This window comes from Bactrocera tryoni, chromosome 1, assembly GCF_016617805.1.
Source record: "Bactrocera tryoni isolate S06 chromosome 1, CSIRO_BtryS06_freeze2, whole genome shotgun sequence".
Lineage (NCBI taxonomy): Eukaryota > Metazoa > Arthropoda > Insecta > Diptera > Tephritidae > Bactrocera > Bactrocera tryoni.
The window spans coordinates 82785074-82803036 of record NC_052499.1 but is presented as its reverse complement, the minus strand read 5'-3'; the positions used below and the strand labels follow the sequence as shown (position 1 = coordinate 82803036).

General features: G+C 35.2%; 1 protein-coding gene across 6 annotated transcripts in view; it reads left to right on the top strand.

Moving 5' to 3' along the window:
• Positions 1 to 17963, top strand: part of LOC120766250 (polypyrimidine tract-binding protein 1) — a 420921-nt gene that overhangs the window by 366688 nt on the left and 36270 nt on the right. For 4 of the 6 annotated variants that reach the window (XM_040091635.1, XM_040091634.1, XM_040091636.1 and 1 more), the window contains 4 exons: positions 5138 to 5425; positions 5896 to 6169; positions 7681 to 7934; positions 9304 to 9337. In XM_040091635.1, coding sequence (XP_039947569.1) covers positions 5138 to 5425; positions 5896 to 6169; positions 7681 to 7934; positions 9304 to 9337 — 850 coding nt within the window. Of the gene's footprint in view, positions 1 to 5137; positions 5426 to 5895; positions 6182 to 7680; positions 7935 to 9303; positions 9338 to 17963 lie in introns of all 6 variants that reach the window. The other 2 variants (XM_040091637.1, XM_040091633.1) reach the window with 2 other exon arrangements.

Sequence of the window (17963 nt, the reverse complement as noted above, 5' to 3'; positions counted from 1 at the left end):
AAAGATGAGTTGCTAATTGACTCAATTAAGATAAGAGCTTGCGCTAATTGCTTATTAATTAATTTAATCATTTAATTTTTTATTTATAAGCTCTCTCGATAATACTAATATTTAGAACACACGTTCAATTTAATTTCGCTACAATTTGTTAATGTTTCTACTAAATCTTATGTGAACACAATTAATAAAGTAATACTATTTGTATACCGTCATTTCGATCAAATCCTCGTCGATGTTTATTATGTTTGCACAGCCACATAAATAGAGAGTGTTTACTAAGAAAATAATTCCACCAGCGTTCTTTCTTTTATACGCAGCCACAATATGCCCGCCTGAGCACATGCAACATCTATATTATATATGTACATATGTATATACTTGCATGTGTGTATTTTTTTCATTTCATTTCCATAGAGTAATAAAATAAATCGATAACAACTCTTTGCATGCAAATAAAACAACTGTGCATATGTGTGAGTGTTGTGTGCGTGTTGGCGCTCGTACAGTACAGTGCGCTTCACTCTAACCAATACAAACAGTGAAATTTCACGAAATAAAATAAAATACGCTTCGCTGGGAGTGATAGCAAGCGAATTTATTTGAATTGCAAAACATTCGATTTTATATAGACGAGTGATAGCTGTCGGCGTTTAAAATGCAGTTAAACATTTTGCTTCAATATTTTCCTTTGTAAATAGCAATGCATGAATAAATTGCTATTTTATGAGAATTTGAGTGAGTAACAAGTTTTCAAATGATGTTTGGTGGTGTGTTTGGGGCTTTTGCGGCACTAGTGACGTTACTACTTACTTATGTACCTATGTAAGGAAACAGGAAAAAGCTGTTGGTTAGCGAAAGGACCTTGTTTATATGCGATTTGTTTTCTTATTTGGAACTATAGTTGTGAAATGTTGTTATTTATATCTAAAAGAGACCTCCATGCAACATTATAACTGGTTTATGCCACATTCGTAACCAAAATCACTATCAAAACCACCAAAAGATCACATAAATATCATCCAAAGCTATTTCTGTAGCTAACTTAATTATAGAAGGAAATTTTTAACTTGTTTTTGCTAACAGTTTACTAAACAACAACAAATATAACAACTTCAAAGCATTGTCTTCCGTCTATCACCCCTAAATCGGTGAATTTAAAACGTATTTTGTGCCTTTTCACATTTCTAAAATTCTATCAACACATTTATATGCGCGATGATGCCACTTTTTCCCCACTAGCGCGCCTCACGTTGCGCTCTCTGCCATTATGTTCAATAGCGAAACCGCGCGCAATCATCTAATGATCATAATCATTTAAAGCGCCATTCAACACTCAACCATTCATGGCATACGCAGCTCATTCATCTGCGTGCCAATGCTAAAACAACAATAGCAAGTGTAACAAGGAGTGGCAAACGCCCGCAGAGGAAGCGATTTTTAAGTAAAATCGGAAAGAGGAAGTATATAAATATAAGTAAAAGAAGTGAAGTAGCTGAAAAAATCTGCAAGCTTGGCGCTGACTACCGCCTTGGCTAACACATACAATTCGCAGTGAAGCGCCTGAATGAGTGTGAGTGTGTGTGAGAGCGGGTGTGTGTTGTGCGTGCGAATTTCTTGTCGCATGTCTGTCGCCTAGAACTGTCGTCCGCGCCAACATCCGCTTAGTCTCGGCTACGATTGCCTGTCAAGTGCTGGCAAGTCTCACGAACGCACACACCCACACAAATATACATACATGCATTACACATTCACAAAAGTATTTCACCTTTGTTGTTGTTTATATTTGTGTTTATATTTCAATATACATATACATACAAATATGTGTGCATGTGTGCGTGTGACGCATATCGTGCTCTCGCAATTCTAATCAATTTTTATTATATTTGCAATCTTCTTGGCAGTAACAGCGTCATCGTCTTCGCAGAAGTGTCCTTTACCGTATACCAATACACGCACATGTACACACACACACGCCTAGTAAGTCACACTTCCTGCCGCCAGTGCACGCCCTATAATTTGACTTGGCCCTGGCCTGCTTCTCTTCCATTTGCTTTCCATTTACTTTTATTGTGTTGCTTTTGTTTTTGCATTGTTGTGCACTTGAGCCAAGAGCCAACGTCTTGTCTGTAGTTGCGAGCGCCGCCGCTTCACCGCGGGTCCTCACGTCGCCGCCCAGCGCATTAATGCGAGAATCACTTGCACACACACACACACACACATGCAAACATATTTATTCAGTTGAATATATTCATAAATTTATACCTCTACTTTGCCGTTACATATACGCATTTGTTGGACTGTATCGCATACCGTTATTCACTTTTATTTACCGTCGGCGCGTTCCTCCGCGCGTCGGACGCCGTCGTCCGCTACCTGTCGTCAATCGGAAATCGCACACTTGGGGCATCCTCTTCAGATTTTGTTTGGTCTTCTTTATTTAATTTTTTTGTTTGTGTGCAGAGTACGCACAGCGCTCTTCGGTCTCATATGTGTGTGTGTGTGCGTTATTTATATAGAAAAGTCAGCGTGTTTGCGTTATGATTTTTAAATCAAAATTCAGCACGACCTGGAATAAATTCACTTCCGAATGTCATTAAATCGTATTCCGATACTGTGATGTTTTCTCCTATTGGCAGGCAGCATTCATATATTCGCACACACACACATACTTAAATAGTTATGAGTTTAAATTATATACTTACTTGGCTGTGTGTGCCTTCACAATAGATTCCGCCACAGGTTCACTTAGTGAATGCGTTTCTGTGTGTGTGTCATATATAATTTGCGGCTATTCTATATTTGTATCCACATTTTGCTTTTCTTTCCCCTTTTTGGTATCGATTTCTTTGCTATTTTGCGATGGCACAATATGAGTTTATTGATTCTGATTGAGATTTATGTGCGAGCTTTTATATGCCACTTTAATGGGATGCAGCAACCCTGCGAGGAATTACTTGGTTAAAAAAATATAAATATTAGTAAAAATGGACTTTCAAATAAAATAAAATTATATTATTAATAAGCATATAAAAATACTTGTATATAATAATAATAGAATGAAAAATAGGAGGCTTCGATAAACCCTTAAACTAGTCAATTAGTACCCTAATAGTGTATGTGATTTCGTTATGGGAGAAACACATTAAGTCAAATTTATTAATTAGGCAGCTGCCTCAAAATAAGGAAACTACATCCGTTATAATCTTAAGAGACCATTTTGTAGAGCATTTAGTTTCCTAAAAAAATGTTATTAAAGCAGATATATTTTCAAGTAATTGGAAGCGTGAGATGAATTTTTCTATCTAAGAGACCTACTTGTTACATTTAAAAGTTCATACTTTGACATATTTTCGTAGAGATGTCTACGAACCTGTTTTTCAGAGCACCAAGCGAAGAGAAGCATTCGTGTTTTCCGCCCCACCCAAATGTAGTCATATAAAAATTAAATTAAATTAAATAAATAATAAGTTTTGTAATTGATTATAAAATAAAAAATATATTAAAAATATTAATTTTTATAAAAACATATAATAAAAATGCAAAAAAAAAATTAAATTAAAAAAAACTAAAAAAATTTTTAAAAATAATTAAAAAATTAAAAAAATGAAATCAATAAGTTATCAAACAGTTAAAATGAGAATTCTAGCAAATTAAAAAATTAGTTCAAAAAAATTTTTTAAATAAACATAAAAATGAATTATATAATAAAAATGCAGCAAAAATTGTATATAATTTAAAAAATGTAATTAAAGTTTTAAATATAATAAAAATTAAAATTAAAATTACATATAAAATACTAAAAAATAATTTTAAAATATTAACCAATTTGTCAAACAAAAATAAAAATTTTAAAAACTGTAATTAAATTAAAAAAATTAAAAACTAAAAATAATTAATAAAATTAAAACTTAAACTGATAAAAATTAAAAAAATTAAATAATAAAAACTAATTATCTATTAGAAATAGTATATGCAATGTAAAATAATCTAACAAACGAAAAAGCAATTATATTAAAAAATTTAAAGAAAAGTAATAACTAACTTAATTAACATAAAATAAAAATAATTTAAAAATTGTAATAAAAGTAATTAATAAAATTTAAAACCGTTAATTTAGTTAAACATTTTTAATTTATTTTTCAATCAGGTTTTTGAAATTAAAATATTCCGTAATAACAAAATAATTAAATAAAAAAATTAATAAAGTTTAAGTTTCAAATTTTATAAAATCAATAAAACAAATATATTAAAAAAACTAATAAAAAAACACCTAATTAAAACAAATATTAATTAAATTAAAAAAATAATAAATTAAAAATAGTAATTAATTTAATCAAACTAAAGTAAAAATAGTTCTTAAAATAATTAATTAAAAAAAAATACAGTAAAAATGATTAATAAAATTTAAAACAGTTTATTTGGTTAAATATTTTTTTTTTTTTTAAATAAATAAAACTTTAATTTTTTAATAGTTTAAATAAATAAAATTTAGAAAAATATTTAACTAAGTAAACTGTTTTAAATTTTATTTATTTAAATAAAACTAAAAAAATTAAATATTTTTTATGCATTTATGGCAAACGTGTGTGATACTAATTAAACACTTATTTAAAATACATATTATTTATTAAATAAAAAATTTAATTTTTAAAATATAAAAAATTTAAAAATAATAAAAATTTGGAAAAAAACTAGAAATTTATTCAATTAGTTACAAATACTATATTTAATTTAAAAAAAAATTTGTTAATTAAAAAAAATTTGACGAATTAATTATTGACATAAAAATAAATTAATAACAACATATAAAATGTGAACTCAATTAATTAAATTAAAAAAATTAACATAAAAAAATTAGTTTTAAAACTTCAGTTAAATTAATTTAAAGCATATTTTTGGTAATCCAATAGATATTTTTCCAACGAATTTATATAAGTTTAACTAATTTAGAGAAAGAAAAAAATTTATATAATTGATGTAGATTGCAATTATGGATTACTTTAATAATTTCGAATAAATGCCAAAATATTACGTAAAATGTCTCTAAAAGAGATTTATTTCAACAATTTTCACATACAAACAAATTTTCTGGTAGAAATTTAAAATTAAAATTAACGTTTTTGTTTTTCATTTGCAGACCGCTGTCGTGTCCAGCGATTATCGCATTCAGTCGCCAGCATCTGGCTCACCGCTACCGCTGTGCAACACCGCCACCACCACCAATGCCGATGGCACCATCGCCGTACTACAGAACAACTCGAACGCAGTCAACACCAACTCCACAGCCGGCGGACCGAACACGGTGCTGCGCGTCATTGTCGAATCGCTGCTGTATCCGGTGTCGCTGGATATCTTGCATCAAATTTTCCAGCGTTTCGGCAAAGTGCTGAAAATCGTCACATTTACAAAGAATAATTCATTCCAGGTAAATATGCACAAAAGCGCTGATAAGCGCACAGTCATTTATAAAATACGTTCTTATATATGTGTGCATGTATGTATATGTAAGTGTGAGTGTGTGCAGTGGTTGCAAGTGAAAGGCCTGTGAAGCATCATCATTTCATTAAATTTCATGTCAAACGACAAGTAGCAACCACAGCGCGACAGCGTTCATAATTGATAAGCGCGCGCACAAACACACAGGCATATACACACACGCACACATTTACGCGAATTGAAATGTATGTGTGTATGTACAAAAGTTCACATGCTCGCTTGCGCACCAAATCAAGCGTGAATGTGTGAATGCTTTCAACGAAATTCGTTTGTTGTACTTGTTGTTGCGCGCTCATACATCATGCAATTTATGTACGGCACCCTCTGCACACACACACATTAATATAAATAAACAGTTAGGTTTCCGTCTCACACCCGCCCACACGTTCTCAATTGCAGGCACTGATCCAGTATCCGGACGCCCATTCGGCCCAGCACGCCAAGAACATTTTGGACGGCCAGAACATCTATAACGGTTGCTGCACACTGCGCATCGACAACAGCAAATTGACAGCTTTGAATGTCAAATACAATAATGACAAATCGCGCGACTTCACAAATCCATCATTGCCACCGGGCGAGCCGGGCGCCGACATTATGCCCACCGCCGGCGGCTTGGTAAATGCCAATGACTTACTCCTGATCGCGGCCCGACAGCGGCCATCCCTAACAGGTGATAAAATAGGTAACACTTTTACTTTTTCCTTTTTTCATTTTTTATCTTTCGTTTAGCAGCTAAAAACAAAAGCAAAAACAAAATTTTTTTATTATGAATCTTTCCTTTATTCTTTCTAAGTTTGATATTTTATTATAAATTTGCTTGAGCTGATCTGCTCTCGACTTTTTTTTTTACTGAAATTAGACTTGCTCAGATTCGGCCGAGTTTATTTGTTGTTTTTTTTATATATACGTTGGTTTTCTCTACTCTCTATTTGTCTCAATCAGTTGCTCTCCTGCTGTCCAACGCTATCGCTGAGAATTATAAAATATTTTTACTAATAACTAGTATTAATTACTCTTTAGTATTATGTAACTTAAAACCAAAACTCCCAGAGTCACTTAGGCTGCAACTACGAACAATAACAGGGACGTTACACGACTCACAACAGCAAAACATACTTCAACTTACAGGGTTCGTCCGGAAAGTAACAGGACTGAGTCGATTTAAAAAAATTTATTGAACAAATCGTTACAATTCTTTCAAAACCTTCAAAATAGGCTCTTTCTGCATCAATGCAGTGCCGCCAGCGCGATTTTCAATCATTGAAAGCGTCACGGAAGGCGTCACGGAAGGCATTCTCCAGAATAGCCTTGAGAGCCGTTGTGCCTGCTCCTTGGATCCCCTCTGTCGTCTCAAAAAGCTTGCCTTTCGTAGGCCTTTTCAGGCAGTGCAAACATAAAAAGTCCGAGGGGACAACATTCGGGCTGTAGGCGGCCGCGGAAGCATTGGAATGCCGACCTTGGTTATGTAGCTGTCCACAAGAAAGTCAGGCGTTATCGTGGTACAACTTCCAATCAGCTGCGATGTATTGTCGGACCCGATTGACCCTTCCTTTGAGTCTCTTAAGGACTTCCACGTAAGACTTGGCGTTGACTGTTTGAGCAGGGGGAACAAATTCATGGTGGGCGATGTCTTTTATGTCAAAAAAGACAATGAGCATCGTTTCCACTTTGGATTTGCTCATTCTTCCCTTTTTTGGACGAGGAGACGCCGGCGTGTGCCACCCGGAAGATTGCCACTTTATCTCGGGATCATACTCAAAGATCCATGACTCGTCACCTGTGGCGTCGAGTGATAATGTTTGTCCTGACTCTCCAGGTCCTCGGAACGCCCTCTACCGAATTCAGTCGCACCGCGCACGCTGCGAAGTTCAGTCGCGGCGGAAGAAAATCAGTCCTATTACTTTCCGGACAAACCCTGTAGTATATTACTACTATTAAATATAATTTTTCGCAGTACCAGGCTAACCGGCACGACTGGTTAAGTTCTTTAAGGAATCATAAACACGACCATAGACACCTTAGTGATCTGTTAGGCTTTCCACACACACCCACAATTAATCTCGTCAGTTCGATTGAAGTACGCGCAAGCAAAAACGCAAAAACATAGAACATACGCAAAATTAACGGGTCCAATCCCCGACACTTGTTCCTAATATTTCGTCCCCTCCCACCCTTCGTCAGGAATGCCGATTTCAATTTGTTTTCCTAAAAAAGTTAAAAATCAAAATTACTACTTTGCAGTGAACGGACTCGGTGCTCCCGGCGTATTGCCGCCATTCGCACTCGGCATCGGCACACCACTCGCCGGCGGCTACAATAGCGGCATACCGAATTTGAGCGCCTTCGCGCTGGCCAACAGTGGTGCTCTACAAACAGCAACGCCCGCTCTGCGCGGCTTCTCCAACGTACTGCTGGTCTCGAATCTAAACGAAGAGGTAAGTCGCTGACGCTGCAGTCGTAGCTCTTATATATATTTACATACTTTAGGCTAACTATTTCATTTACTATCATGTAGACGTAAGTTTGTTTGGATCCCAAACAAAGAATATACTATATAATTCATCAAAACATTGTTTTTTATATATTTTATAGTTTTTGTTATGAAAAACTTATTTGTTGTTAGCGATTTTGCATTCTTTTAGTTTTTTCCTAGTTTTTAATGTTGTTTTTGTATTCAATATGCTTATGATCTCTTATATTTTGTTTTGTTCGTCTTATTTACTCCATTCGTAGGTTCGTTCGTTTTCGTTTTCGTTTATTTTCGTTTTGTTCCACCTCATAACTGCTCGTAACTTGTTCCCAAAATATGAAATAAAATAATTGGCAAATTTTCCAAGCTATATTTCCATAACATTTCGAACTCTTTTCTAAATTTTACGCTCTCAATTATTTTATGTGTTATATAACCGATAAAATCGCCGTTTGCTAACCAAAATTTTCACTACTTATTTTCAAATTTCAAGTTTCTCGCAAGCAGCGCAAATTCTTTTCTTTATACTGAAAGTAGAATGAGGAGAAAAAGATGACTTTTTCTTCAAATTTTAGTTGATTATCATAATTTTTCTACTTTCACTTCCTTAGTTTCTCATCTCATCAACGATACATGCATAGATATTTAAATAGATTACGAATAGTATCTTTCCATATTTCCAGATATTTAAATAGAGTAAGAGTATTAACTTTTCCATATTTCCAATTTCCATTTCGAGTCTACTCCAAATACTCTTTCTTACGGCAATTCAATCCTAAATGTATACTTCATTTTTTGAATTGAATCAACTGAATCCTAAATGTATACTACATTTTTTCCAGCTGTGAATCTGCCAGCAATAACAAGCCGGTAATGAAACGTAAGGCAGGTCTTACACACATATGTAGATACAAGAAATATTATATTTGTAAAAAAAAACATTACTCGCATTAAGAATTTACGAAAATTCACTTCAGCGAAAATCGCCGTCTTTCTATACAGTGAATAAGTACATATGGTCTATCAACTTGCTGAATTTTCAAAGGCATTCATTACAAAAATGCCTGAAAAAGAATATATACCTTATATAGACGCAAGTTTTATCAGCACTTGCCTCTTCAATTCCCCTTTGACCTCAATTTATCTCATCAAAACTTGTTCAGCTCATACTCTCTTCCATTTTCGCCGTCATATCAGTCGATTTGTTTTCTGAAAATTAGTGAATCTGCAAATATCAACAAACATTTACAAACTCTATTTTTGATTTTTTGTTTTACGTTTTACAAAAAAACAACTCTCGCTAACTGAAACTCTATTTTCTCTTTTTTCTGTAGATGGTCACGCCTGATGCTCTATTTACCCTCTTTGGTACGTCTGCACAAATATTATTAATTTTTATTATATTTACATAGTTGAAAAGAAAACAATGAATGAAAATCGTCTACTTACATTACATAATGCATCATTTATATTTTTCTTATGTGTTTTATAAACTATTTTTGCTACCGCCTTATTTAATTGAAACTCTCTACTGATAACTTGTAACTGTTTACATAAAATCTTTCGTTATTTTCGTTTGTTTATGTCAGAATATTTTTTTATATTTTTTTTACTTTATTCAAAACCATTTTTATTGCATAACATATTTAGCATAAGACAGTATTATTTGGACATTTTTTTTGTTATTATTTATTTTTATTAAAAAATATAAAAAAAATATTAGTGTATCAAATAACGATACACAATTTGTTTTACGCAAATTTATAAAATTTAATATTTTTATTAATATAGTAACATTTCAGGATACCTTTAGGCAAGCTTTGCAATAATCTAACCGAAACTCTTGAATATGCGCTTATAATCAACCCAAACGTTAGTTTTGAAATAGAAATTTATATATAATAGCAAATTTACCGTAGTATGTGCCATAGGTTTCATTTATGTTTTATATGTATGTATCCAGAATATGTCGTCATCTAAAATGCAAAACTACGTATTATTAAAATATAATTTAAAATCGTTGTCGGATATAATAACCAATATATGTATAACAATTTTATAACGAAAACGCTAATTTTGTTTCAATATTATATATGAAAACTTTTCATTAGTTTACAGGCGAAGTAAAAACGATAAAATAGGAACCACTCTTAATGAAACAAAATTTGAGTTTGGGTTATAAAATAGTTATATATTGGTTACATACTGGTTATAATTGGTAACATTATAGGTTATATATTGGTTATAATTTTGGTATATGGTGGTTAAAATTTTTTGATACATATGTATAATATGATGTAGTGAATCGTATGCAATAAAAAAACCAAATTTTAATTTTGAGATATTGGGTTTGCATTTCCGTTGACGATATGTTAACCTAATATGAGTATTTATTTTAGAATTTAAAAAGTATGTTTCTCATGACATATATAAATTAATATTTTATAAGGAATTTGGCGACATAATGAATATGTGGGGATGCTCTCAGTTGCCACAGCTTCAAATTCTTTAAAGCTAATGTCCTGTTTAAGGGATTACATGGGATGCCGCGAGCAAAAAGCGGTATATTTTCATTCAAACTTTTCATTATCCCAAAGATACATTTTAAAAAAATTTGTTGAAAGAAGAAGAAGAGAAAAGAGGAAAATATTCAAAATTCGACCATTAGGCTGTATTTTTGGCAGTCTCTCAGAAAAAAGGTGCCTCCGCGTCGAAAGCTAAGACCATGAACTAGCTATTAGACAAAGGAAAAATAAAAAAAGTGATACTTGTATTATTGAAAAAATCCTTCTTTCAAGCTTTAAGATCGGTTGGTAGTTCGCGAGAAATCTTGAAAACTCTGTTTCGAGAGAAAAACGTTCCAAGTTCTAAGCGACTAAACAGCTGAACCTGGAGCGCGCAACTTTTCAAGGCTGTATATCCAAAACTGTTACTCGGTTCAATTTGAACATTTATAACAATATTCTAAAGCTCTTATAGAGTTAAATAAGACAACAAAAAATCGATTTTTGAAACCTCAACCAATTCACAAGTGTTTATTTTACGCAGCACAAGTCTTACTTAAAGATTTCAGCAATGAATTTTAATTTTCGTCTAGAAAATCCAAAGAATTGTTCTAAGCTCAAAATGATATCTAACTAGTTCACTTTAGGTAAGGTTAATCTGGTAGGCCGATAAGCCACGCATAGACCAGTTTTGGTTCTTTGTGATACCAGATTTAGTTCAGTAGCTAGTTCCCTGCTAGGAGTAGTCATCCTTTAGAATGCCTGCGCTAGGCGTGAATTTTAACAGACCAAGGAGACAAGAGATGCTCCGTTGTTTTCCTCTTAACATTTCCTGCAGTTTTCTCGATCTGTCAGCCTCATCAGACAGGCATTGTCTCCACCGGACTAGTTTGGAACTTTTGCTTTAAATTCAAACATACTAAGCGAGTTAAGTCACTTCGAGAGAGAGAGAGAGCTTTATACACTTCCAGCATCATTAAATATGTTTTTTTTTTAATCATTTCATGCCCCAAAAACCGACTTTTCCTTTAAGCGATTTCATATTGCTTCAATCAACAAGGGTCTCTAACTAAATCATTTTCCATATATTGTAATAACTTCAAAAGCGCAAACACTCATTTACTGAACGATCCAGAAGTGTATTAAGACAACTCTGCATAGGTAGAAAGTTTTAGTGAAAATAGAACAATGTGAAATAATGAAATAAGTAATACCACTAGAGAACATAAAAGACAAATACTTTCATAAATTGTATCCACTACAGCGCCGAGCCAACAAAGTTTGCACGAACAGGAAACAAACTGCAGAAAACTAAAAAATTCAGTGGCAGCACACAGATGAGCTTGCAAATACCACCGACAAATCTACAAATAAAGATGTGAAAAACGAAAAACAGAAGGCATACCGAAGCAAATGATGAACTCCCACCGGACATGCACGGCCAGCAGCTAAGCAGTGCAACAGTTCGAACCGAAGGACAATGGGATAGATGCAAAATCGAATGGATTGTCGGAAGATAGAAATTCGAAAATGTTGTAAATAAATAAAGAAGCGGCAAGCTCACGCAAAGCGCCAGGCGCTCGAGACGATAAGGCGGACGCGCGCTGGGCGAAAGAGACCACAGCAGCTTAAGCATAACACGATCAAGGTGAAGCAGGCGGAATAAAGTGAATAGATGAAGTGAATGCACGAAAAGGCAACGAGCTGGACCTCAGCTTAATGGCTAGCACTTGGCATGGACAGCAACAAGAATGCACTTACACACACAACTACAAATACGGCAGTCGAAGCGCTTAGCGTAGATCGAAGAAAGCATACGCCAGCGTAGCCAGACGAACCATAAAGTAGTGGTGCCGAATAAAAAACCAAAAAAATAGCAACAAAAAGCTTAATAAACTATGCATGCGGCCGACATGGTGAAGCAACACAGTGCAATTCACTACAAGCAGTTAACATGCGCGGCCCTGCCGCCGCCAACGCCGCCACCACCGATGAAGCGAGCCATAACGAAGCGGACGGTGGCGGGCAGTCCACCATCCAGTTGGAGTTGTTTATTTGAAAACAATTTAAATTCGTCTAACGAATTTTATTTGCGAACGAATAGCAGCAACAATGACAACAATAACAACCACAAAAGCACAGCGCGCTACACGACTCCACAACTGCATGCGGCAAACGAGCAAATAAGTGAGTTTTAAAAATGCTGCAACAACAACAATGCGACAACAAAAACAAGACATTGCGCCCGAGGTGCAGATGGCTGGGTGTGGGAAGTTGTGAACTCGTTAGGACGGACGGACGGACCTGGCGCATCCAATTGAATGCGATAGTGGCGAGGCGGCGTGTGGCAGTGAGGCAGGAAATTGGGGCAGCAACTAACCGTAACGAAGCGTAGCAAATTCTATAAAGTTCCGTTACTCCGCCACCCGTTACACACCCGTACGGCGCTATTTTCGTTACGCAGATGCGCCGACCATAGACGGGAGGTATAGGAGGGCTGGCGTGCAACAGTGACCAGGTGCAAATGTGTAACGAATTTTCGTGTTTATAGGAAAAGTTTTGCCTTTTGCTTCGACAAGTGAGCGCAACGAAAAGTGCGGAAGAATAACAAAAGCACTAATGCGCTTAATTATGTGAGTGCTGTTCCGGCCGCACACACCCACGCACACACCGACATACATTGTGGATGCTTAGCACTTTAGAAAGGAATTTCGTGCGGAATGAAGAAGGAAGAAAGAAAAAAGACGAGAAACAGCGTGAAATACTAAGGAAAGCGGATTGCTGAAATTAGTTTTATTATTTTAAGCATAAAATGAAGTGAAAGTGTGAGTAGGAGCTGCTAATGGAAGGTCGACGTAATGCAATAAAAGCTAACAACACGGAAAAAATGTGCCGCAGTCGGCCGGCGCCTCACACCGCTGGTGGCTAATGTAATGATTTTAAAGTGATTGAATTAATTGATTGAGTAATTCTACTTAATTACTTTCTTCACTATGCGGCAATCACATTATTAACTTGCATCATGCAACAAGCAACAACAGCGATCTTCGGGAGCCAGTGCCTTGCTTCGTATGCCTGAATTGCTGCAATCGCCGCTCTTCCAATCACTTATTTTTCAATTATTTTGTGTTGGAAAATGTGAGTGTTGAAAGTGAAAATCAAATAAAAGCTTTTTGGGCTCGAGCTTTGACTTAGCAAAGGTGAACTGTAAATAAAATGCAAGATGAAGCAGCCTTTCCGAGTATTTGTTGTGCGTTTGAGGCCGGCGGCAATGTGTGGGCGCACACAGAAGATGAAAACCTGACAGTGAAAACTAAAAACAAAAAAGAAAACAAACAAGTGAAATGAAATGAAGTCAACACGAAATTCATTATTAAATTCGGTTGCATATCTGACTTTACCACATACCCTACTATGCCACACACCCCACTTTCGCACACACCACATATTGCCCCACGTGCCACACCAGCGCATTCGTACGTAAAACAATAAAATTAAATTTACATGCCAAAATTCCAACAATAAAAAAACCTTCAAAAAATATAAATCAAAAATAGCTACGGCAGAACAATAACAATAACACAGTGGGCGTTTCATTGGCACAATACAAAATTTCAACAGTAAAAGCCACTTCACCTCAACTCACCACACTATATTGCCATGCAGTCTGCCCGCAAGCAAATGCCCACATGCGTCTCCATGCAGCTGTTGGCTCGGCAAATACTTTGTTGGCCAATTCATTTGCTTATTCAGCCAGCCAGCGCGTCGGTCAGTCGAGTCATTCTCCATTTTCGGCTCGCCGCTGGTCTCTCAAGTGAACTTCAAACTTCGGCTTTGATTTAGCTTTGCATGAATAACGGTAATAATACGTAACTCTGAGTTTATTTGATTCACATTATTTGTGGTTGTCATTGTACAAGTTGAGTGTGTGCAAATTATGAGTATTAAGTGCAACACAAATGGGGCAAGAAGGGTACTGCAAAGACGTCTGTCCAAAGTAAGCAAATATTTAGCTCTGCGTATAAATACCTTCCTATAAGTTTATATAGGAATGGCAAGCTAATTTATCTTAGTTAGGATCGCCTAGTGCCATTTCTTTGAATTACCAAGTCTTGTGGTCTCTTTATTCATTAAATATCCTTAATATATGCTTGTTTTTGACTTTGTTAGAGCGCAATTATTTTTCTGTACTTTGATTTTTAATCACGAATCAATGTTTTTTGTTTAGCAAATCAAATTAAAAATAATTTTGTTGTAGTTATTTTAAAATATTTTCTCTGGCGAAAAAATATTTTTTTTCTTGTCCGCTTCCAATGAACACAAAGTGATTATAAAATTCCTCAATTTTATTTTTACGAATACGTCAAAAGTCATTTGTATGTATTTTTTTCCGTATTAATAGTAAAAATATGAATTTTGGCTGACTAAATAGAATATCCCTTTATTTTTCCTTTTGTTGGAGCGCTGCTGATAAATCTCTAGTTCTACCTGAATAGATGGGAGTTCGGAAACCATTATAATTTTGCGTTTATAAGTACATTAAATGGCATTTTCAACTTAAGAGAGTACATTGCAAGTCAGAGAAAAAGCTGGATATCACAATATGCTGAAATCCCGAAACTATTAGCAAAATCGAATTGACATTTTCAGAAAATTTTCTTAATATAACATATGTACATATCGTCACTTACAACGCAAACCAGCATACTCGTGTCATAAAAAAAATCAAAAATCGCTGTCAGACGAGTCCATGTCCCTATGTCTGTGTATAAGTTGAACAAGCCCTTCAGTTTTGAGTTCATGATCTAAAATTTTGCACATGTTCTTTTCTACCCAAGAAGATGCTTTTTTGTATACAAACTCAAATACCGTATTCAAGTGCTTGTATGAAAATCTTTTTCATTTGACGAGATATATACAACAAACTTCGCATGGGCTATTTTTAAAGGCAGCGCTATAATATCCAAACATAATTTTTTAGATCGGACCACCATATCATATAGCTGCCATACGAAACTTTTGTATTTTTGAAGGGTAATATAGCCTCAGTACAGCCGAACTTAATGCCTTTTCTTGTTTTAATATAAAAAAAAAAACAAATTACTACATTCCACAACGGTTTTAGATACCGTAAGCTGGCCAGTTGCAAGCGCACAACCTTTCCATCATATATGTATGTATTGAAGTAGCTTTCACTGCATTATTATCAAATAAAGTACATAAATGCATACATATGTACATATTTGCCATGCGCTTCATTACCAACTGAATTTATATTTCTACTTGAGTCATGGACGCATACACACATACATACATGCACACATTCAATTTGTCTCTTTCGAGGTCTTCAATTTCGTACCTAAGTCGCACTAACTCGACTGCATGTGCCATTATTATGCCTCAGTTTTCATATATGTATATATGTGTATGTGTGTGTGTGCACAATTGTGGACTTATAATTCAATTCTATTTTCTGAGCGCTCTAGATGCGCTAAACAACAAGCAACAATAACAACACACGCTTAGTCGTGTGTGAAAACGTAATGAAATAAGTGAAATAGTTAGAGAACACAACAACAACTACAACAAAAGCAACAAATAAATAAAAATACAATAAAAATGTACATTTCAATTTGTTGCACAAACATTTAATGCAATGGAGTAGAAAGGACACTGCTGGCAACGCACATAGAACTGCTCAGAGAAATCTGCGACGGGAGGAGAAGGTGCACGGGAGAGGCGGGGGAGCATCCAGAAATGAATAAATGCTTGTGGAAGTGAAACTTTAGAAAGTTACTAAATAAATCCAGCTGTTATTGCGCACACATTCACCCATACAATAGTATAAATATGTGTGTGTTGCATGCCACTACTGAGTCCAAGGAGAACTGAGATCCGAGACCCGGGGCTTCGTTTGCTTTATTTACTCTCGGTATACTTTTAGGATAACTGTATTTGTTAAGTTCTCTCGCTTGTAACGGTTGTTTGTTTTCATTATTGTTGTTGTGGATTTTGCATTAAGCAACAAAAGACAAGACAAAAGCAACAGAAACAAACATAATTGCCACATAATGGATTTGTTGCCACAATTGTTTTACAGTTTATCTGCTGTACGTTGCTGTGGTAAATGTTTCGGTTGTCTGCACCAATATTCTTTGCATATTTCACTGGGCGCTGGGTGTGTGTGTGTGTTGGTGTGGGTGCTGCCACAAATCGTAGTTCATGCCGCAAAGGCCTTCTTCTCCTTCAACTAGCTGACTTTGTCGCCGCCAGCCGCTGCTTTGTGTAACAGTTGCTTGTTGTTGTTGTAAAATCTAGTTTTGCTTTGATTTGTGTGTGCGTGTGTTTGCGCTCGTAAGAGCTATTGTCAAACACACTTATTTCCTACAGGCATATCCTTCACTCTCCTCCCCTCTCTCTCTCTCCCTCTCTCTAAAGCCGCTTGTGTCTGTTTGCGTTTGCTTATAACGGTTTGTTGAATTGAATTTAATTTGAATTTAAATTTCTCTAGCCTGTTGCCGCACGTCTCCAGCACATGCCAACGCTAGTACAGCATGCTCACTGCATAATCTGCTTCTTGCCAATCAGCAGGCATAAATAATACAAATACACACACACCGACACAGTTACCTTCAAAGACACAGCGCGTGCTCATAACTTAAGCCAACACTTCTGCGGGCTATTCAATATTCCTGTGCCGCCTTAGTTGATATTCAACATTTGTTTGCAACTTGCCATTTTTTTATGATTGTCGCAATGTTGCTGCAACCCTCAGCCTTCTCTCTGGTCTCAGAGCCGAGACAAGCGGTTAAGCCTCGGACAGACATTAAATAAACTGATGACAGCTTAAATGTCAAATTAAGAGATCAGCACAACAGTTACCCTGTGCTACTACGACCTAACGGCAATCTGGAGTTGAAGTGTATAAATGTTGCATTTTGCCTTGTAACATGGCTGTGTATACGTGTGTGCGTGTATACGCTTGCATGCAGCGGAAATGAGTTTGTAATAAAGTAAAGTTTATTTCATTTGCATATAAATCCGTTGCAAGCACAGTTCATGCAACATGTGCGCTGTAACGGTATTACTTTATTTAAACTGCTTTTTTGTTTGTATATGTGTGTGTGTATGTATGGAATATTATTGGAAAAATATTTATGTTTTTTATCAAACGGACAGCAAATAGCTTCCTATTTTCTCTTTCGCATGAAAGGCTTTGACTTTTTTCTTTTTTTTTACGCTCGAAGGACTAACATTTCACTGTGATACAGAGGTTCACGTTCAGTTGCAGACACAATGAACAGCAAAATATAAGTTTTTCCAAATTAAGTATTTTCGAAATTAAGTTTTTTTCAAAATTAAGTTTTTTCGAAATTACGTTTTTTCGAAATTAAGTTTTTTCGAAATCAAGTTTTATCGAGACTATGTTTTTTCGAAATTAAGTTTTTTCGAAATTAAATTTTTTTCGAATTGAAGTTATTTCGAAATTT